Source organism: Colobus angolensis, unplaced genomic scaffold (genome assembly GCF_000951035.1).
Source record: "Colobus angolensis palliatus isolate OR3802 unplaced genomic scaffold, Cang.pa_1.0 Scaffold102, whole genome shotgun sequence".
Classification (NCBI taxonomy): Eukaryota; Metazoa; Chordata; class Mammalia; order Primates; family Cercopithecidae; genus Colobus; species Colobus angolensis.
The window spans coordinates 6948939-6972643 of record NW_012111142.1 but is presented as its reverse complement, the minus strand read 5'-3'; the positions used below and the strand labels follow the sequence as shown (position 1 = coordinate 6972643).

General features: G+C 43.5%; 2 protein-coding genes across 3 annotated transcripts in view; one reads left to right on the top strand and one right to left on the bottom strand.

Moving 5' to 3' along the window:
- JUN (jun proto-oncogene) overlaps nucleotides 1-1604 on the bottom strand; it is a 3727-nt gene extending 2123 nt beyond the window's left edge. Inside the window, exon 1 of the mRNA XM_011941570.1 lies at nucleotides 1-1604. Within this exon, the coding sequence (XP_011796960.1) occupies nucleotides 1-347 (347 nt within the window). The 5' untranslated portion in view covers nucleotides 348-1604.
- Nucleotides 1605-2446: 842 nt separating this feature from the next.
- The window catches only part of LOC105511193, a 115332-nt gene continuing 94073 nt past the window's right edge, over nucleotides 2447-23705 (top strand). For both annotated transcript variants that reach the window (XR_001001686.1, XM_011941313.1), the window contains exon 1: nucleotides 2447-2602. The gene's annotated coding sequence lies outside the window, so the exon portion shown is untranslated. The remainder of the gene's footprint in view (nucleotides 2603-23705) is intronic.

The following is a 23705-nucleotide window of genomic DNA, read 5'->3' as shown; positions in this document are numbered from 1 at the left end:
CGCACGAAGCCCTCGGCGAAGCCCTCCTGCTCGTCTGTCACGTTCTTGGGGCACAGGAACTGGGTGGGGGTCGGCGTGGTGGTGATGTGCCCGTTGCTGGACTGGATTATCAGGCGTTCCAGCTCGGGCGACGCCAGCTTGAGCAGTCCCACGTCGGGCGAGGTGAGGAGGTCCGAGTTCTTGGCGCGGAGGTGCGGTTTCAGGCTCCCCACTGGGTCGGCCAGGTTCAGGGTCATGCTCTGTTTCAGGATCTTGGGGTTACTGTAGCCATAAGCTCCGCTCTCGGACGGGAGGAACGAGGCGTTGAGGGCATCGTCATAGAAGGTCGTTTCCATCTTTGCAGTCATAGAACAGTCCGTCACTTCACCTGAGGTTAGTTTGGGCTGCGTGCACAAGTTTCGGGGCCGCAACAGCGCTCTGGCAAGCGGGGCACACCCGTGCCCCCCGGGGCCTTTGGCAGGGAAAGTTTCTCTAAGAGCGCGCGCACCCGCTGGTTGTCGTCCCCGCTGCGCCCTCCTCACCAGCTCGCTCCAGGGAGCGCAGGGTTAATTAAGATGCCTCCCGCACTCTTACTTGTCGACTCGCGCGCGCGCTACCCGGCTTTGAAAAGTCGCGGTCACTCACTGAGCGCTCTTCGGGCGCCGCGGTTCCTTGGAGTCCGCGGGCGAACTCGCTTCCCAGAGCAGCGGCTCTCCCGGCGGCGCGGATCAGTGCCGACCCCGCAGAGGCCGACCAGCGGCAGGTCTCGGCCGCCCAGACTCGGACGACTTGTCCCCTCCTCCGCTGCGAGGGGGAGGGGGCGCCCGGCAGCCGCGGCTCGCGCTCGCCCAAGTTCAGCAACCGGTGCGAGCGAAGCTGAGCGCACGTCCTTCTTCTTTCGCGTGGCTGTCCGCCGCCTCCTGGTCTTTACCGCCGCCGAGTAGCCTAAGACGCAGGAAAGGCTTGCAAAAGTTCGCTCCGGGACTCTGGGCCAGTTGTCTCCGGTCCTCCCGGCCGAGAAAGTTCTTTGCTGCTGCAGCCGCTCGCCGACTTCCCCCGGCTGGCGCGTGGGTACCGCTGCTCTCCGCCGCTGTCAACAGCGCCTGGGCAGCAGGGCTCTCCTCCCGGGGGCGGCTGGAGACCAGGCTCTCTGGGCACTCCTCGTAACACCAGCCCGGGAGCCACAGGCGCTAGCTCTGGGCAGTTGGAGAGAAGGTGGAAAAGAAAATAAGATTTGCAGTTCGGACTATACTGCCGTCCTGGCTGGCTGGCTGTGTCTGTCTGCCTGCCTGAGTCCGCGCACCTCCACTCCCGCCTCGCTGCTTCAGCCACACTCAGTGCAACTCTGAGCCCTTATCCAGCCCGACCTCAACACTTATCTGCTACCAGTCAACCCCTAAAAATAGCCCATGATGTCACCCCAAGGCCTTCCCATTGGCTCCCGTCGCTCTCAGGGGGGCGGGCCCGCCCGTCACCATGGAGACTCCACCCTAGAAGATTCTTCTCTGGGCCCGCGGAGGCTCACGGGATGAGGTAATGCTCCGCTGCCCTCCTACAGTCGGGCCCTTCTTTCTCCTACCCTCCCCCCTGCCGCACGCCTCTCGGCCCTCTCTTTCCCGGTCCCCTCCCCGGGCCGTTTTTCCCGGCCCGCCCGGTGCATTGTGGGCTGACGTCTTGGGGTTTGACTGTCTAGTGACGGTGGCTGCCGCGAGCGGGCGGACGCTTGCAACCTCTGACGGAGGGGGCTCAAGTTCACGGCTGCGGACTGGGATGCAGGGAATGCGGGGACCCGGGAGGCCAGGGAACCCGGCCAGTTGTTTTGGGTCAAGGGTGCGGGTGAGGGGTGGTGGTGTTTTCCCACTTGTGGGGCTCGAAGTCATCCACCGGCGTCCGCCACCGCGCGGGGTGGGAGGCTGAGAGTCCAGGTCCGCCGCCCCCCCGCACTTCCGGGGGGCGGGAGCACCGCCCTTAAGGTGGCTCTGTGAAGTCCCAGTTGGGGGCGAGCCTAAGGGAGCTTAAGTTTGGGGGCGGTCTCCCGAGAGTTGGCCCCCCACGTTGAGGAACGCTCCGAAGTTTGCATCTCGGTCAAGTTCAGGAGCGATGGTCCGCAGGGTTGTCTGGCTGCTCCTAGAAGCTGAGAGATTTGTATTGCCCGGAACTGGACGCTCAGCTGAGTCTCCGTTGCACCCCACTTCATCCTCCGGGACCGTAGGGGAAAGGGCGCGGGGGATCACAGCTCTGCCTCCGAGGGGCAGTTTTTATTGTGGGCGCAATTAGTGGGTAACAGGGTCCAGATGGGAACAAGCGTGTAGGCGATCCGAAACTCGGGGAACCCCGGTGTTAGTCTACTCCCCGCCCCCGGACAACACGCACGCTTAACACAACACACACAACATACTCGCGCGCCCGCGCGCGCACACACACACACACACACACACACACACACTCTCCATCCGCGCCGAATTGCTTCCGGGAAAACAAGCTCAGAAGGCGGCGGACACTCGCATAAAGTAACGCAGTAGAACTCAGGAGCCCGGGGTAGAACCTGGACTTCAAATCTCTGCCTTCCCGGCCGGGTAGTGGGCCCATATCCTGAGTAGCCTCTAGGAAGCGCTAGACACATGTAAGTGGTTCCTTTTCCGCGGTTGTTATTTTTATCCTCCCCCCGCCCCCCACCCCTTAGGGACGAAAGTGTGTGGTGGAAAGAATCCCGAAGAATCCTGGTTCTTTCGTGGCCAGGCTGCAACAGTGTGAAGCGAGCAAATCACAGAACTCCTCTGAGCTTCATTTCCCTCATCTGCAGGTGGGGCCGGTGCCGTCCACATTACCCGGCTGCCGGGAGTTAGTGTGACAGGGTCGCCTGCAGCACTAGGGAGGTGGTGGCCAAACAGCCCGCTTCCCTCCCCTGCCTCGCGGTTTCCATCCTCGCAGAGCCTGGATAGGATGCCAGGATATAAGAGTGCGATTTGGCAGGACCAGGTGTACTTTCCTGTGAGAAGCATCGACGGGAGGAGGAGAGGGGGAACAGGGTTAGAAGTCAGCTCTTTCCCAAGCCTCTGTCTAGAACTGGGGCTTGAAGTTGGACCTGCAGCAGTTTAAGTTCCTAGGTTCTAAATTCAGACTTCACTGTTTCTGAACTTGGAATTCAGCCTAGGGTTCATTGCCCCCAGCCCTAAGGTATTTGCGGCTTTGAGTGTTCAGAAACCAACAGCAGCTGGTATCAGTGGGAAACCTGCCAACTTTTCTTCACTCCGGGCACTCACCTAGCTTTCACTGATCTGCAGAGGGTAACTGAAAGCCTACTGTGAGCCAGGCTCTGAGCTGGGGAGGAGGAGGGGTAGGTTTACAGTAGTGACAAGATCCAGTTACTTCCTCAAGGAGAGAACATTCTCCTCTGTCTGCTGCCCTGAATAATTTTCTGTTGTAATCAGGGAGCTGGTGTTCTAAATATTTTTTTATAACAGTAATAAAAATAAGTTTCATGTATTAAACACGTATCTGCCAGGCATTCTCCTAAGTAATTTAAATATGCTATTTTCTCCCCACAACCATCTTGAGAGACATATATTATTACCAGATTTAACATGTGAGGAAATAGGCCCAGAGAGGTTAAGTATCTTTGTTCGGGTCACACAGGCACCTGGAAGTTGACCTCAGGTCTGTGTTACATTCCTTTGTATTTTCTCTACTCTGGCAAACTTTCTTGTGGAGTATTAGTTATCTGCAGAGGAAATAGCGTTTGTGGCATAAAAGAAATTTTCTGGCCTGATCCTCTGACTATAACTCGGTTCAGAGCTCCTGTATTTAGAAATTTCAAGACTTAGGACTTTGTATAAATATGTATCTTTTACCTAAGCGTTCTGTGTGTTCCTCTGTGCCTCATGTGGTTTAGTAGGCTGATCTTCTCCTTATGTTGAGAAATAGCATATTTCATCCAAAAAAAATAACAAATCTGTTCATGTTAACGCCCCTGCTTGGAAGCCTTCATTGGCTTTTCCTTACAACCAGGAGTGTTCCGATTCCTATGCCTGGGAGAAGGGGCTTTTCACAATCTAACTTCTCTCTCCAGCCTTATCTGTCACTCCCAGTTCTGTCAGGAAAGGCAGTGTTGTACTCCTCTAACAAACAACCCTAACATATCAGTGGTTTATTCCAGTGAAAGTTTGTCATTTCCGCTACATGACCATTGTAGGTTGGCAGGGTAGCTCTGCTCATTGTACTCACTCAAGGGCTCAGGCTCAAGGAGGCCTCGTCTTGATACCCATTTTCAAGGCTATCCTGACTGTGGGGAAGGAACTCGGAACATCATGGCTGTCAGAGCATCCACCTGGAAATGGCAGACATCACTTCTGCTCATACATCATTGGCCAAAGCAGTTACATGGCCATGCCTAACTTTAGATCACTATAATCCTACCAGGTGTCTCAAAGGGATCTCCAGGAATATTTGGGGAATAACACTAAAGACTCTGTCTCCCTTTCTGTTCACCAAATGTTTGGTCTTATCTCCTTCCCCTCATTCTTTTTTCAAGGGAGACAACCTTAAAGACCCATGTGGTCACAGCACCAAGCTGCCCTGTCCATTGTTTTCCATGATTCCTGAGTTTGCCTTCGGAGAGTCTTGCTTTTCCACAGCTAAAGCAGGCATTGGAAAATATGCTTTTAAATAAGCTTTTAAAAGTTGGGGAGATGCAGAGTGACATTAAGTATTGAATATGTGTAGGTAGGCTTCTTATCTATCTGATACAAGGTGTTCCGTGTGCCAATAGCCACAAAGTTCTTTTCCAGACATACTTCTTTGGTTTGCCATATCTCTTTGCTTTCCTGCTATCCTGCCTGTTGACTCCTCTGTCTCTCTTTTGCTGTCTTACTCTCTTGCTCTTCACTTAATTTTGAGCACTTTGGGCTTATTGGGTTTTGGTGGGAGAGTTAGACCTTTCTTCCTTTTCCCAGAGCCGTTTTGTCCAGTTGAAAGCAGATGCTGGGTAAGATCTTAATTGATCCTGTTTTGTTTTGTTTTTTTTTTTCTGAGATGGAATTTTGCTCTTGTTGGTCTGGCTGGAGTGCTATGGTACGATCTCGGCTCACTGCAACCTCTACCTCCAGGGTTCAAGCGATTCTCCTGCCTCAGCCTCCTGAGTAGCTGGAATTACAGGCATGCACCACCACGCCTGGCTAATTTTGTATTTTTAGTAGAGATGGGATTTTTCCATGTTGGTCAGACTTGTCTCGAACTCCTGACCTCAGGTGATCCACCTTCCTCGGCCTCCTATCCTGAGGTTTTAATAGTAGGTTCATACTTTGTGACTTGATCCTTACTTCAAAGCTGAGTTTCTTCCAGGTCCTTTCTTGCTAGAAGTATTTCTTGATTTTATATTTTACTAGTTGGGACTGGGAAACAATTGCCTCTTTTAATGATGTAAATCCCTGGATTTATAGATTTTTTTCTATTCCATTTCATTCCTAATTGCAAACAGGGCAAATTTTTCTGAGTTCATCTTTGAATAGCTTGTGGTAACTTTCAGAATGCATCCAACAGCCACCAACACACACTACTCACTTTCTGTTTTACAGTCCTTTGCTTTAGTTCATCAGGTTCATGATCTGCCTTCTGCATTATCACAGGTGATCTGTTTACCAAACAGATCACCATCCCTTCAGCTTCTGATAGCAGTGTTCTTAGTTATCTCCCTCTAAATGATTGTTTAGTTTTATTGTTGTTATGCTTATTGTTGTTACTATACTAACCCATATCTAGGAGCCAATTTTTATATCAGTCAGGATGGTTTAGGTTATGCTGCCATAACAAACAATCCTAAAATCTCAGTGGCTTAACAGTAAATTTTGTATTTTGTTCATACTACATGTTCAAGTTCATGGGGCTCTGCTTAATATGCTCATTTAGAAACCTAGTCTGAAGAAGGTTTCATCTTGACACATGCTTCAACAATTATTCCATCACTTTGGTGAACTCATATTGGCTTTAAAAGCTCCCTCCTAGGAATGACACTTTTTTATTGTATTTACATGTTCTTGGCTAAAATTAGTCACATGACCATGCCTTACTTAAGGGGTGCAGGAAAGTGCAATCCTACTAGGTACCTGGAAGTCAAAGAGCTGGAAATGCACACTTCTGTATACTCTAGGTTATGCTGTGTTAGCCATCCAAAAGTCTTACTGGGTTACAACCACAGAATTGTTTCTCACTCATATTGCATGTCCACTCATATGGTTTGGTTGTGTCCCCACTCATATCTCACCTTGAAATGTAATAATCCCCACATGTCAAGGATGGGGTCAGATTGAATCATGGGGGCAGTTTCCCCCATACTGTTCTCATGGTAGTGAATTAGTCTCATAAGAGCTCATGGTTTTATAAGTGGGAGTTCGCCTGCACAAGCTCTCTTGCTTGCCACCATGTAAGATGTGCCTTTGCTTCTCCTTTGCCTTCTGCCATGATTGTGAGGCCTCCCCAGCCATGTAAAACTGTGAGTCCATTAAACCTCTTTCCTTTATAAATTTCCCAATCTCAGGTATGTCTTTATTAGCAGTGTGAGAACAGACTAATACATCTACCATAAGTTGGCTGTGACTCTGATTTACACACATTATCTTTGCTCAAAGACCTTGGTTAATGAAGCACCCTCTGTCCAAAACATTACTGTCATGGCAGAGAGAGAAGAGCATGACTCTTAAAGCTTATGCTGAGAGCAATTTACATGACCGAGCCTGATGTCAGTGAGGAGGGGCAGCAAGTATTTTTGAATACTATTGCAGCCTACCACACCCTCCACTCCACATTCCCTCCATTCCTCTGAGTCGCTGCCACCCCAAACATTTTCCATCCCTCTGACAGTTTCCTGTCTTTGCATGTACTTTTATCCCTAATCAAAAGACTACCTGGCAAACTCCTATTCACCCTTCAGGAGCCAGCTCAAGTAATCACTACCTCTGAAGCTTTCCCTCACCCCATCTCGTGCTTCACCTCGAATAGTTATTATCCTGTTTGGCTGTCACCATACTGGATACATACCTGAAGTAGAGAAAGTTTTTCACATGATCTTGTAAATGTCTTCTTAAATCCCTGACTCTAAATCCAGCAACTGTGTCTTATTCTTATTTTGTATCTCCAATGCTTAATACAGAGCGTGGTATTTGGAAGTATAGAAGGTGCTCAGTAAATGCTTGCTGATGGATTTTTTTAAAATAGCCTTTTCCATAGTGGAATGAAGGGGGTTTTTAAATGATTGAGTAGCAATAGTACCTTGTTTTAATACATAATATTTGGAAAATGTCAAATTCCCCTGCTGAAGCCTCCTTAAAGGCATCCTATTAGCTTAAAAGAGCTAGGACTTCTCATCCCACCTTTCTCCAGCCACACTGCCTATGGCTGAATCAATCAGGATAGCCTAAGTTATGCTATGATTAAAAATATTTCCAAACCTCAGTGACTTAAGAAATAAAGATTTTTCTTGTTCCTACATGCTCATATGCTATAATTAAATCTTTTTTTCCCAAACCTCAGTGACTTAAGAAATAAGTTTTTTTTTTCCTTGCTCCTTCTATATGTCCATCAAGGGTTGGCAAGCCCTCTGATCACATCACCTTCCTCTAGGACCCAGGCTGATGGAACACCCACCTTCAGGAACATTTCAGATCTCACGGTAGAAGGAAAGGCAACTTTGAAGAGTCTCATCTCAACAATTAAGTGTCTTTTCCTAAAAATGTCACATGTGACCTCTCACACATTTGTTGACTAAAACCAGTCTCATGGCTCAGCCCAGCCAAGCCACAAGGGGACCAGGAAGCACAATCCTATGGTGACCAGTCCTGATGACTCCCACACTAGCCTTCATTTATTCCTCAAATAAGCCAAACTGCTTGTTGTCTAAGAACCTTTATAAGAGCCCTCTTAACCCTTCCTTGTTTTTGGCCAATTTCTATCTTCCTTTGAATGTTAGCTTAAATGACAAAGAGGCTCTCTGTGATTTTTCCTAATGTGCCCTCTCTGCATGTAAATTCGATTTCTCCTTATACTCTCATAAATCCCTATAACTTTTCTTTGAGAAAGATTATGAACATCCCTTTCTTACCTTCAGGAGTTAAGAACCAGCTGAGAGTTAGACACAGGAATCAGATGAGTGGGGATCAAAATATCAATGTGAAAGTTAATACAGACTGGTTTGGAGGGTATGGCAAACAGGAGGCCACAGTTTATTTCCTGGTTGTCTTAGTCTCTTTTGTGTTGCTATGAAGGAATTCTTGAGGCTGCTAATTTATAAAGTAAAAATAAGGTGTATTTGGCTCATAATTCTGCTGCTTGGAAAGTTCATGATTGGGCATCTGCATCTGGTAAGGGCCTCAGGCTGTTTCTACTCATGCAAGAAGGTGAAGGGGTTCTGGGTGTGTAGAGATCACATGGGCAAAAGGGAAGCAAGAGAGAAAAGGGGGAGGTGCAAGGCTCTTTTTAACATCCAGCTCTCCTGAGAATAGTTAGAACTCACTCCCTGCCTCACCCCCAGGGAGGGCATTAATCTATTCATGAAGGATCTGCTCCCATGGCCCAAACACCTCCCATTTGGCCCCACCTCCAACAGGTGGGATCAAATTTCAACATGAGGTTTGGAGGAGATAAACATTCAACCCATAGCACTGATGTTTCACCCATGCATTAAACTTACCTACTGGTTCCTGGCAATGATGGACAGTTGCAGGCCTTCTCCAGAGGTACAGTGAGAGTATTCATCCTTTGGACGAATTGACTCTGAAAAGAGAGAGCCAGTTTCTGAAGGGGGCATGCATGGGTCTTTCTTGTGAACTCAGCAATCAGGTAACTCAAATTACTTTTCTTCCCATGGGGAGTATATGTAAAGGATGGAAAGAGAGGATAAGAGGGTTATTTTAGCAGATGTCCCATCATGGAAAACTGAGGCCAGGGAAATGGTGATTTTCTCTTAACAATAGAGTGTTTAAAAAAGTATTATTCTATATTTCTTTATGTAATTATTTATTTTTTGTTTTTTAAAAAACTATCTTATTAAAGTCCATTTCACACACTAGATGCCAAGTGTCAAAAATATAGAAAAACCGTATCTTTTGGTCTCCACTGTATCCATAGCATCTAGCATGCTTAGCACAGGGAAGATACCCAATAAATCTTTTTTATACATCAGAGCCCTTGTGGAAGTCCTCTTGGATTTTCTTCAAGGTTTTTGTCAAGGAGGAATATATAACTGTTGTATATATTATCACATTTATGGTGATGCCTTTTCTCTACTCAGAACTTCTACAAAACCTATAGGATCATAAAGTGGCAAGAGTCCTTAGTGGTCACCTTCCAAGTCCTGCCTTTCTTCCAATGCAGAAATTCCTTTGCTAACATCTTCACTACTTAAATACTTCTAGTCACAAAGTAAGGACACGATGCCCAAAGCCAAGAGTAGTAATTCTACGAAATGCTACTGGTTGGACACCATTGCGTCCCATCACTGGGAATATTGTGGGCATGAAATTTGGAAAGCAACTTGGCCAACCACAGATATCTGTGGGAAGGACAGCCAAATGGTGAGAGGCCTGAAACCTTGTCTTGTGGAGAAGAATTGAATAAACTGGGATTATTTGCCTGGGAGAAGTGTGGGTTAGAGAAGGCAGGGGGAAGACCAAGAGAGCACCCATAGGAGTCTCTGTAGGTTTTGAGGTCAGAGCTAGACTAATGGTTAGAAGTTAGAGAAGAAAACTTTCCTATATTTAAGAAAGAACTGTCTGAAGTTAAAATTATTTATCAATAGGATAGTTGCCTTAAAAGTAGAATTGTAGTTCCCCTGCTCAACATATATTTATTATCTTCTATGTGCCAGAAATGATGCTAGGTTCATTTGTGATAATTCCTTGTGAACCCATTGTACTTATAGTAATCATCATTTTTATTTTCAATGTTCATAAATGCCATCTTAAAGAATCTCATTTGGAATTCAGGAGTGGTATTAACATCACTGTTTCTCATTTCTGGAATTAATCTTTTTTTACCTTCAAAATTCATAAACCTGGAATGATACATTCTCATGTCCACTATTAGATGGATATTTTTCTGTCAAAATAATGAGTGTTTTCAGTATCTGTAAATCAAAATTACCTGGTCTTGGGATCACTTGAGAAGATTAGGTACTCCCTTACCAACTGTGGCAGAAGAACTACAAAGTTTTCACTAAACCTCTTTTCTTTTCCTCTTGTATGTACAGATAGACTACATTTCCTGGCCTCCTTTCTAAATACCTGGGGCTGAGTTTTAGTCAATGCAGTGGATGTGCTGTGTGTCACTTACAGGCTTGGCTCACAAAACTGTCTCTACGCATCTCCTGGTCTCTGTGACTCCAAGGTCACAGAGAAGGGCAGGGTCACAGATGGGAGTCTAGATCTCCGAATAACCCTGTGAAAGGTTACTTATCGACCAGAAATATTCTCAATAGGATTTTGATGGAATGAAGAATCAACTTTATTGTGTTGAGCCACTGAGATGTTGGAGCATATATGTTAAAGCTGCTGCTGTTTTATTTCAGTTAGTGCTGCAGGATACCCTCAGTGAAGAAACAAATGTGGAACTGAACTTAGGGATTTTGTTCTGCTCTTTCTAGTTTGAAGAAAAGTAGTGGAGGAGGCAGAAGAAAAGAATATAGCATTTAATTGTGCTGAGGTTCCTTTTACAATGCTTTCTTCCCATCTAATTTATAAACTTCATGAGGCATGTTGCCATGTCTTACATACTCTTCCATATTTAATCTTTCAGTAGGTATTTATTGAGAATTGTAAGGTGCTTTGGGGATTTCAGAAGAAATACAGATAGCACATATTGTTAAATATTTTACTCATTTATTCAAAAAATTTTGAACAATTACTATGGGACAGCCATTGGTAATCAGTGGTGAACAAAAGCTATAGTACCTGCCCACAAGTTGGGGTCTAGCAAGGAAAATAGAATAAAGAGGCAAGACTAGTCCAGTATGGCAGTGCTATGAAAAACAAGGAACAGGATGCTCTAGGTGTCCTAGGGAAGTCTGACAAGTGTCAGGGTCAGAGAATTGTCCTCTAGGAACTGAGTCCTCCAAGATGAGTAGGAGTAACCAGGAAAAGAGGAGACAGTGGAGAGAGAAAGACTATTCTGGGAAGAGGGAGTGCATGTACAAAAGCCTGGATATTATTGAATATGGGGCATGTTTGGAGGGACAGAAAGGTAAACTGGAAAGGAAGAATGGAGAGAATGAGCCTGAGAGGAGGGCTTGGTAATATATGTATGCATATACTTAATAAATGCATTCAGAAGGCTTTGTGTGATGTACAAGTATAATATGTAATATGGGTAAGCATTTACCTAGAAGGAAATATGGCTGATTAACCATCAGGATGTCAGTGGTTGTGATTTTTGGGTAATTTCCACTTTTCTTATGCTTCCCTATTTGTTTTAAAATTATCTACAACGAACATGTATTCCACTTGTAATTTGAAAAAATCAGAATACATGTTTCTTTTTCTTATTAGTCATGACTGCACCTGCTGTCCCTCATTGGATCCTCACAGCAGTCTTCTGAGAAGACTGAGGTTCAGAGCTGAACAGTGTTGCCTATTTGTGTGTATGTAGTTTGCAGCATGGAGAAACTGGGTCAAAGTTCTTATAATACTGACCTACCTAGGAGGCTTTCCACACACAAAAGATGGTCCTCAACCTACTGGGCTAGGTAGACTTATCTTTTCTGTGATATTATCATATCCTTCGCCAGTTATTTGGAACTTGAGGAGGAGGCTATTGATAGTTTTTTAAAATGCAGTTAGGCAGGTGATTGTTCCTGATTATTTTATCAACCCACATCTTTCTTGACTAGCATGTTGGTGCTTGACCAAACCAGTGATGATGAATATTTGTAATGAATGACAAAATACTTGAAAGTCTGGAAACATTGTGTTAGCATTCTCTAAATCACGTTGTGGCAACAAACAACCACAGCATCTCAAAGGCTTAAGACAACATGAGTTTATTTCATATGCATGTTACATTTCCTTCCTGATTTACACCTTAGCTCTTTACTTGAGACCGAGGCTGAAGGAGCAGCCTCTGTCTGAGATATTGCTGGTGTATGTCACAGACGAGAGTGAGAGCTGTCACCATGGGGTGGCTCTTAAGGCTTTACCTATGGGCACTTCCACTTATGTTTCATTGGCCAAATTGTGTCACAGTGCCACAAAACCAAGACTGAGACGGGAAGAAGAGACGGCCTGATAGAGAGGGGTAGCAAGTATTTTGCCAACACTTTCAGTTCTCTGAGTCTCAGTTTCTTTATCTGTAAAGTGGAAATAAGACAATTATGGAATAGTCAAACCATGGAATATCCTGTAGCCGTTTTAAAGAGGAGCTATTTATCCTTATAAAGATGAGTTGACCTAGAGAAATGCCCATGATGTAGCATTAAGTGAAGAAAGGCAAGTTTCAGAGTAATGTGCATAACATGATCTCATTTCTGCATGAATTGAAACACCTATATCTGAGTATATCTGTTTATGTGAGAATACTAATAAAAATAGCTGATGTTTAATGAGTGCTTTCTTCATATGCCCAGCACTATGTTAAGTGTTTTTTTTTTTTTTTTTTTTTTAACATGCATTTGCTCCTTTAATCCTTGAAAAAAAAAACAGCAGAAAGTTACATACCAAATGGTTATCATTAGTAACCTTAGTCAGGGGTAGGATTAGAGAGAAGATTTTATTCACTTTAAAAATTAGATTTTTGTAAATTTTTACTTGTCACAATAATAGGTAGGTTAATTAGCTCTTCTTATGAAACAAACCATCACAGAATCTGAGAGCTATACGATGTTAATCAGTTTATTTTCTGCTCTTTGGTCTGCAGGTCAGTCGAGGTGGCTTCACCTTCCTAAGACCTAATTTGGTCTTCTCTCCTCCCCATTACAGCTGCCACCCTTACAGTTTTCTAAGTAGTGATGATGGCTTTTCCTGCAACTGCTAACTTCAGTGCAGTGTTGCACGTGTGTGTAGGTAACAACCTGGAGGAATGGGGCTGAAGGTCAAATTCAAATGCGCTCCATGTGTCTCATTCTAGAGCTCATCCTAGAGAGGTCGAATCTACCAGGGGCATATTCTTCTCAGGGGAGACACTGGGGTAGATGGAAGGATGTGAAACTTTTTAAGGCCAGGCTTGGAACTGTTATCATTTCTGTCCACATTCTATTGACTGAAGCAAGTCTCATGGCTAAGTTCAGTATCAGAGCTGGGAAGTCATGGATGTTGCAGAAGGAGGGAGTGAATATTGTAATCTATCACAATAAGCATAAATTAATTTCTTAAGAAACAGAAACAAAAACAAAACAAAGAAAAAACTAATAAAGTGAAGAAAAGAGAACACTTACTAGTGATAGTTTAAATTGTGTTTGATATATTGCAGTTACATAATGCATTTCTTAAAAATACAAAATCCTTATCTACATTTATAATGAGCACAGTGATATTAACATGGACATTTAATTAACCAGAATACCCACTATCTAGTAGGACAGGTACGAATTTACACCAGCTTGGCTTATGCTGTCTGTGGTGTGACATTCTAAGCATAATCCAGAGACTGTTTAATGGCAATGTGTATATGTTACTGCTATTAGTATGGCCATCTGCAATCCAAGGAACTGAAATCATGAAATAAGACTTTCAGACCTGGAAGGGCTCTAGTGCCCACTGTAGGCATGTGCCTCCTAAGTTATAGGAATAACTGCTTTTGCCAGTTATAGTCATTCTCTCTATTGGGTCTGTCTCACACTGCTGAAAAATGCTTATGGAAATCAAAACTCTGTCATTTAAATAATGGAGACACTGAGCACACCATCCATAACTTACTTGAGTGATGTAGTAAGTTAACATCCAGAGATGAGATGGAAACCCGGGTATCTTGAGTAGTCCCAGGGTCTTCTACTTTGTTTCTCTGAACAGCACAAACATCAAGCATGTGGATCATTTGGGAATATTCACTAGGCTCTGAAAACTTCCACTACTCTCTTGAAAAAATGTATGAATTCTTCTACTGCTTCCTTTATTCTAAGAGAACCCAGGCACTTCTTACAGCAACTACCACAGAAACACCAAATGACACAGAACACTGAAATAAAGGGTAGCATGTTAAATTTCTCAAAATACTGCCCATGGAATCGGGCTTGTTTTCATTTCCTTTTTCCTGTAAATAATTTAGAAAATATCTGCCAGTACACCTTATGGCAACCAATCACATACACAAAAAATGTTTTATTAAGGAATTTGTTAGGATTAAGATTTGTGTTTCCCAAGTTTCAGTCACTTACTAAAAATCATTGTTTCCATTTTGCTATATCCACTTACATGTCTAAAATCAGTTTATTTGATACTTTTCTTTAAATGGACTCACTTTTTTAAAACTCAAAGACAAATTTTATAGGAGATGATGAGTACTGTTGTAAATGGATAACAAGCGTCAATTGTCATAAACATTTAGACAACTATAAATATTACCACAAAACTATAAAATAAATGTATGTATCTACCACTGAAAGTCATCTCTTATTCTACAAGTAACAGGCCTTTTTCACTGATATAGTGAAAAGTATGGATGGGCTTTGGAATCAGGAAGACTTAGATTTGAATCTGAACTCATTTCCTTGCCAGTATTGTAATCTTTGGTAATTTCCTTAAATGGACTGACCACCAGTTTCTCATCTGTAAAATGGAATAACAAAAGCTATCTCATTGTGTGTGTGTGTGTGTGTATTTACAAAGCATCCAGTGTTATTCCTGGCTCATAGTAGGAACTAAAAAAAATTTAGTTGTCTTTTTCCTTTCCTCAATATTTCTTTCTTTAGTTCTCAAAATGACATTCATGAATGATATTATTAGATAGAGAAATGCTATCGGGACAGTATTAATTTTTCCCAGAATTACTTACTGTTTGATTGCCTACCATGTACTGGGAACTGTGCTAAGTGCCATGGGTAAAATGAAGACTGAATAAATGGACTTGGAGTTGAAGACTTGGGTTCAAGTCCTAATTCATCTCCACTGAATAAGTCATTTAATATCTCAGAGCCTGTTTTCTCATTTGAAAAGTGAATGTGGTGATTGACATTTACTTCAAAGAACTTATGTAAGGAATGCCATGATAGCTTATGGGAGAGCTTTAGGTGAACTGATAGAGGCATTTCTGTTGTAACATTATATACAGGATCCTGAAATAGTTTGTGTTCTACAGAATTGTACATTAAAAATAACAGCGCTTTTGCAAAAATAGGGTTGGGTAGACTACAAAAACCTGTACAATATTATGACCACAATAATAAGATTAGGATATTTATCCTAATAAAAATAATTGAGCTAAGAAGACTTGTTAAACTTTGAATAACTAAATGGATACACAAATGCCTATATGCTATAGCAAATTTAGGACTGTGCTTTAAAACTAGTGAAGGTTGCTTGATGGAAAGCTTAAGGAAGGGATGAGGCTGCTTAGTTGTGTAGGCAAGGGCAAATGTTCAAAGATAGGAAAGCACCATGCCAAAAGCTCTTCCAAGGAGGAGCATGTGAACAAACAGCCCAGCATGATGGGGCTGGGGTGGGTGAAGGCATCATGTCCAGTATTCCCACTATCCACCTCTCTGTGGCAAATGTATTCAACCATGCTAGTGTAGCTTCTTCTCAGCTGCTGCTCCTTGGTGCAACGAATCTTTGACATCCTGGGAAAAATCCAGCAGCTTGCATGTTATTGTGCTATCATTCCTCTAGTTATCAGTCTTGCCTTGTTTTACAATAACGTGTGTTACAGGGTCACGTATATAGCAGAACAGTCCACAGATGCAGATAAGGGGTTGCAGCTCTCAACAAATCCCAGCCTTCATGAGCAGAATAAGCAATGACTCTCAGAGATATAATTAAACAGTGAGAGACATGAGTCTCTCCCTCTGTCCCTCCCTCCCTTTCCAGCCTGACCAGGCTACTATCCACTCCCGTCCTTGGTTTCAGGTTTCCTTTTCTTCACTAGCTTGTGAGCTCCTTGAGAGAGGGCTCTGTTATATTCCTCTATGTGCTCTGAGGGCCCAGCAAAGAGGCCCCAGAGCAGAATGTTTGCATTACAGTTGAACTTCCTTTTTAAGTCAAGAAAAATCCAGGACCCACTGAAGAGGTTCCAGACCTCATTGAGCACATCAGATCCACTGGACTACCATGAGGGCCAGGATGAAGACACTCCTGAGACAGGGACAGTGTTTCATTCAGTACCATCTCCTGCATCTCTCTTGGTCCATGGGAACTACTCAGTGGGTCCCAGCCCTACTTTATCCAAGAGAGGGACATGATGGGGCTTGCAGAAAATCCTCCTTTTCAGCCCTCCTTCATTTCCGTTCCTTGCCTTCCTTCATTCCTGTCCTCCCTCCCTTCCTTCATTCCTGTCCTTTCTGCCTTTCTTCATTCCTCTTATCCTTTCCTCCTTCCTCTCTCCCAAACTCTTTTCCTTCCTTCCTCCTGTCCTTCCTTCCTGTCCTCCATCCCTTCCTTCCTTCCTGTCCTCCATCCCTTCCTTCCTTCCATCCTTTCTTCCTTCCTCCCTCCCATCTTCTCTTTCTTTGTTCCTTCCTTCCCTTTTTCTTTCCTCTCTCTCCCTTCTTCCTCTCTTCCTTCCTTCTTTCCTGTCTCCCCTCCCTTACTCCTCCTTCCATCCTTCCTTCCCCCCCTCTCTTCTCCCGTTCCCTCCCCTCCCTTCTCCCCTCCCCTCCCCTCCCCTTCCCCTCCCAACTTGTTGAGCCCCTATTCCATGCCAGGCACTAGACAAGGCCCTAGGGATAAAGTGGTGAGCAAAAAGGCATGAAATCTGCCTTCACAGTGCTTCCATATTGCCTGTAGTTTAAGAGCTTAACCTCTGAAGCCCGGTCTCCTCAGTCTGATACTTGGCTCTTTCCTTTACTCACTATATGGACTTGGTGAAATTCCTTTCTGGATATCAGTTTTCTCTGCTGTCAAATGAGGCTCATATCAACCTATTTCAGAGAGTGATTGTGAATGTTAAATGAATTGATATGTGAAGTACTTAGATTGGTACCTGACACAGTAAATGCCCAATAAATATTAACAGGAATTGCTAGTATGATAACTGCTATATAGAGACAATAAGTCAACAAATCAATATAGAATCACAAGAAGCAATATGTGTTATGAGTGAAAAGAACTGGGTGGGAATTGCCTATAACTTAGAACTATGCTTTCCCTGGGGTGTAGCTCTGGAACTAGTTGAACGTTTAAACATTATTTGACCAAAGAGTTGGCAAACGGTTGTGCCTATGGATCATGAAGATCTCTAAATATCTTCTGGTTTTGAAGAATAACAGTGGGAATCTTTTTAAAGAGAATGATCAGATAGGGCCTCTCTGAGGAAGGGATGTAGATAAATGGCATAAACACTGAAACTGGCAGAAGGAGGGTAGTGTGAGAGAGGCATTACAGTTGGAGGAGAGATGGGAATGGTCACAGGCAGGAAAGAGCCACCAACAATGATCTGGTGTTGAGGACTTTGCCCTGTGGGGTCTTCACTTGGCCAGTTTTATTAAAAGAATCTTTGTTCCTTGACTGCCAGTTAAAGTGTCACTCTATGTGCAGTCCTCCCCTGGGGCTTTCGCATACTGGAGACCAGGCAGTTACCTCCCATATCTTGACAATTCTAGCACTTATGTCAGGTTATTACCATGAGCCCCTCTGTCCTGCCTGCTGAACTCTACATCACTATGTTGGCTAGGCCATTGTTTCATTTCTTATGTTAGGCTTGAGAAAATTTCAGAAAGGAAATATAAGAACAGGCATTTCTAGGTACTTTGGTTTAAATTAACTCCCAATCTCTAAGGGTGGCTTTTTTGTTTGTTTGTTTGACTTTGAGTTCTGGGATACATGTGCAGAGCGTGCAGGTTTGTTACATTGCTATACCTGTGCCATGGTGGTTTGCTGCACCTGTCAACCCATCATCTGGGTTTTAAGTCCTGCATGCATTAGGTATTTCTCCTAATGCTATCCCTCCCCTAGCTCCCCACCCCCCAACAGGGCCTGGTGTGTGATGTTCCCCTCCCTGTGTCCATGTGTTCTCACTGTTGAACTCCCATTTATGAGTGAGAACATGTGGTGTTTGATTTTCTGTTCCTGTGTTAGTTTGCTGAAAATGATGGCTTCCAGCTTCATCCATGTCCCTGCAAAGGACATGACCTCATTCTTTTTTATGGCTGCATAGTACTCCATGGTGTATATGTGCCACATTTTCTTTATGCAGTTTATCGTTGATGGGCATTTAGTTTTCAATCCCTAAGTTTTAATCAGTATATGGTACCAGTTACATGCAATTTGGGTAACCTTGGTCATGTCATCTCATTTGCCTGCTCATTCACAGATACTTATTCAACAAATACCGATTGAGCAAGATGTATGTGCTCGTATGACAGATAGATAGGTCACCTGGGGCCTCAGCTTCTCCACTGATGAAGACTTGTGCCAGATCACTGGCTTTCAATGCAGTGTGAACTCCTAAGCCCTATTTTATTAAACAAATTAGAGTGGATTCAAGGTTATTCCTCTAATAGCTTCACTCCCTGGTATACTGAAGCTCTCTCAGGTGAACTAGAAAATGGTGGAGTGACAGCTGTAGACTTGGAATTTTTGTTATTATTACCCAGAACTTAATTGATCTCTGCCTGAATTGTTACGCTGTGTGAGCCTCACTTGCCACAAAGTCTTCATGGAAAGGATTGAGAACTGCCGAACTGAATGTTCTCTGAGATTCTTTCTAGCTCTGACATTCTAAGCGTGCTGAGACAGTTTTTCTTTTTTCTTTGTTTTCATTTAACACTGTTTCACATGCGCATTTCTAAGACTCCATATGGCTGATTTCCTTGTCAGTCTCAGAAATAGTGCTTCAGTTTTGCTTAAAAGTAGTCCTATTGGTTCCTCTCTTCCCTTGATTCCCTCTACTTTTAGGGACTTTTTTCAGAGCCTTTGTTTCAGTGAATCCTAATGGTGTGTGTGTGTGTGTGTGTGTGTGTATTTGTCCACACTCAAGGTCTTTATCTGGCACCTACAGGCACTCAGCAACTACCAATTGGATGAATTAGTGAATTCTTAATGATTATCAATAACTTCGTTTCACACACACACACACACACACACACACACACACAGAGAGAGAGAGAGAGAGAGAAATCATAACCTTTGGCTTATTTTACTTCTTTTTTGAGGGTATTAATTTTCAAAACGGAATCGCTAGATCCAAAGTTTAGGAGCAAGTTTCATGCTTATATTACTAACTACCAGATTATTGGTATATTATTGGTGTTGCGTCTGTTTTATGTAAGCAGTAGTTTTTCTGATAACACTTGTATTATTTATAACATTATCTTAAATAATCAAATCAAGGAATATTTTCTGTCCCTTTTTTCTGGGTGTCAATATTCTTTCTATCCCAAACTCTAGTTGTTTCCCTAAAGCCATCAAATAAGAGGTTTGTCCTCTGAGTTTAACCAGAGAAAAAGAAATGGGCTGCTCCTGCTCTCCACCCTTTGCAATTTCTGTGATGATGATGATGATGATGATGATGATGAAGATAACTATAACAACCCCATGAGAATATTAATAACCCCATTGACAGATGAGGAAACTAGGGCTCAGAGAGGTGAAGTGATTTGCCCTCAGTCACACAGCTAGATATTAGCAAAGACAGGATTTACATCTGGTTCCATCAGACTCAGAACCTGGCCTCTTTCCACTAAACTACACTGTATCACTCCCCACATGGAAGTTCAGGGTCAGGAGCCTGGGGAGCAGCAGGTCTGTCAAGTTCTGCAGGGCTGAGCTATTTATCGTTGTGGAGGACACTCATCACTGCGCTAATTACATTAATTGCTGCCCACTCTGTGGCTAGGTGGGTGGCTTAACAACACCTAGCAACGTGGTAACATGCCTGGGCCTGTCTTTAGGCATGAAAACATCTGACTTTTTTTTTTTTTAAACTCCTTCCTGTGGTGTCCAAGGATAGTAATTACAGGTTCTATTGGTTGGATGTTAGTGATTCTCTAGCCTGTAGGGAAAAGGTCAAGACTATGAACTTTGCCCTCCATCAGCCTCTTTACTGGAATCAGGAGGGAAGCCGAAGATTTCTTAAACATCAGCCCTGTGCTTGACACTTTATTTAAGGGATCTTTTATAATCCTCATGATTGCTCAAGAAATAGGAATTATATTATTCTTATTTTGTTTATGAGAGAACCCAGTCACCACGTTGGGGTCACATAGCTAGCATAGCTAGCTAGGAGGAGGTGGGAACAGGCTTAGAACTCAGGACTATCAGTGGACAAATTTAGTCTCCACAAACTTATCTACACCACAGCATCTCGTAACAGGAGACAGTGTCTGTCTGATGTTTAGAACTGAATTATAGGAAGACTGAGTGTAGTTCCAGATAACAAGCAAGGCATTAGGAGCTGGTGTTTTGTGGAGTTCTCTATTGGTAAAGGATGAGTATATGAGATGTCAGCCTTCCAACCTCCACTCCTTCCCTTAGTTTCTGAAGGAAATTAATGGAGTTTTCCAGTTGATTTTTAAATAAGCAATTTCAAGACTACCTCTGTCTACTTGTTGGGAATGGACAAGATGGTTTTGGCAATTCATCATAATTGGGTAAATGACTTAATTTTCAGAGACTCAGATAACAGAAGATAATTTAGGAAGTAATTGACTTTGGAATGTTGTGTATTCTTGTACTTTATGGGTGTGCCCATATCTATATATGTAGGTATATATGTCAATAAATGTGTGGTACATGTGTGTGTGTGTATTCTTCAGGAAGACTTAGAGTAGTAGTGGACTTAGATGACTTGGTTCCTTTTATACTTGCTATTTGTCTATAAATGAAGTTTAAATAAAGTTTGGTTTGTATTCTAAAACTCAACAACTACATCATATGATCATACAGGGTAGTAGTTAAGATATATGAAGCTGAAGCTAGGCCAGGGTTTGAATCTTTTTGTTTGTTTGTTTGTTTGAATCTTGGCTCTGTCACCTACCAGCTGCTATGACTTGGACAGGTCACTTAACCTCTCTGGGCATCAGTTTTTTCATTTCTAGAAGTAGGGATGATAACAGTTCTCATCTCATAAGGTTCTTCTATGCCAGGGAGGCTTTTGAGACAGGAACTATGTCTATACACTTCTCTGCACTCAGCCAGAATGAAGTTTGGAAAAAACAGGCTTTGGACTTAGATAATGCCTCGATTCTGATTCCAGCACTCCCATATTGGCTGTCTGACCTTACAGAAACTATATACCTTTTCTGGACCTCAGATTCCTCATTTACACAATCAAGGCTCCTGATTTCTACCTAAAATGATTGCAGTACCACGAAGTGAGACACATGAGACCTGGTGCAGCAGTAACACACAGGAGGGATCCAGCAAAGGTTGATTCTTTTTCCTCCTATTCCCATCCTAGGGTCTTACATTTAATAATTGGTGACTGAGTTCTTGTTTGATATGTAAAATACATTCTTTTCTCTCATACTCCATTTTTTTCTTCCTTTCCACTCTTTTTCCTTCTCCCTTTTCATGACACTTCCCTTTCTTTTCCCTTTTTGGTCAGTTTCTATCTACTGCGATTGAGGTCCTCTGTCCGGGTCACCATCCATTGTCTCCTGGATTGTGGCAGCAGCTTTCAAACTTGTCTCCTTGCCTCCATCTGTCCCTGTTGTCTCATTCTCCATGCAGGGCAGTCCTTCTGTAACCAGAACCAGACCTTGCTGCTCCTCTGTGCCACTCCCTCCGGTGGCTTCTCATCACCATGGCCTGCAAGACACTGTCTGACCTGTCTTCTGGCACTCTCTGACCTCCCTCTTAGCTCAGTTTGCTCCAGCCTCAAAGGCCTTCTGGCTGTTACTGGAACTTTCCAAACACATTCTTGCTTTGGGTCTTTTATAAATATATACATATGTATATATATATATACACACACACATATATACACACAAACATATATATACACACACATATATGTATACACACACACACACACACACATATAGTTCTCTCTTCCGCCAGATATCTGTAGGCTTTATCCTCTCACTTCCTTAGGCCTCCACCCATGTGGCACCATATCAGAAAGGCCTTCCCTAATGACTTAATATTTTAAAAAAACCCAAGCACTCCCAGTCCTCCATTTTAGTTTTCCTCTTTTCACTTATCAATGACATGTTAGACACTTATTCATTTACTTATTTATTTTCTCTCTCTCCTGAGTAGCATGTGACCTCTGCAAGAGCAGACTTGGTTTTGTTTTCTGCTGTGTCCCCAGCACCTGGAGCACAGTAAGTGCTCAATAAATATTTGCTGGATTTTATGAATGTGTGCATCCCCTTTATGAAATGGCAAGGAAGAACCTGCACTGACGCTCCAGGTGATTTGGGGCCTGAATGGGTCACTGATCAACTTTCGTCTTAACCAAACCAGGGCGATGAGGAGAATTAGGTGGCTGCTCAGGTGCCCTTCACACACGTACCTTTGGGTCCAACGCTGTCTCGTCTGCGGTGATGGCGTGCCTGGCTTTCGTGCTTGTGCTTTGTACCATAGTTGTGATGTTGTCTAGAATTCCCATGGCAGCTTTACAGTATGATTACTTTTGCTCATATAGATAGATATTGATTACAGATAAAGATGACTCAAGGTTTAAATTTAGCCCCACCACAACAAATTGAAAGTCAGAGGTGTGCTACGTAATTGCTCCTGGACTATGAAAACAAAAGCACAATGTCTGCCAGCACTGAATCACTCTTCTCCACCCTTTTTCTCCCTTCTCTTCATGCTCTCTGTCTTAATTTTGTTCACGCCATAAACCGTGGTAGCTTAGAAAAGTGAAAAATAACATCCAGAGTCAACAGTTCCAGTCCTGACACCATCACTTGTTCAACTCAAGCATGTTATCCCACCTCCCTGAGCTTGTTTCCACTTTTGTAAAATAGATCTACTTGAAAACAGGTGCTCAATAACATGTGTTGAATGAAAGATGCCTAAGCGAGACAGCATGGGTAGACTGTCTAGCCCAGGGTGAGCACTCAATAGATGCTAGTCACCTGCCGTGCTAACTGATGCATCTGACTGTGCTGTCTTCATGAACTTTCTTTGGCTTTGGTCAACCATTAGGATAGGCAGCCCAGCTGAAAACAGAGGATGGCTCATGACAAGGCCTTTCATAATCAGTCCCTCACAAGGGCTTTTACGGAGGCCCTACTATGTGCACAGCAAGGTGGAAGATTCAGGGGCGGGTGGGGCATCAAGCCTGTGAGAGGCATAGTTTCTGCTGCTATTGGTGTCCTGTGGCTGCTGTAACAAATGACCACAAGCTTTGTAGCCCAAAGCAACCGAAATGTATTCTGTCACAGTTCTAGAGGGCAAAGCATTTGAAATCAAAGTGTTGGCAGGGCCATGCTCCCTCCGAGGGCCCTAAGGAAGAATCCACTCTCTGCCTTTTGCAGCTTCTGGTGACTCCTGCTGTTGCTTGGCTTGTGGAAGCACAGCTCGCTTCTGTGCCTCTGACTTCACATGGTCTTCCTTCTTGTGTGTCTCTGTGTCTCAAATCTCCCTCTCCTTTCTCTAATAAGGAAACCAATCATTGGATTTAGGATCTACCCTAAATTCAAAATG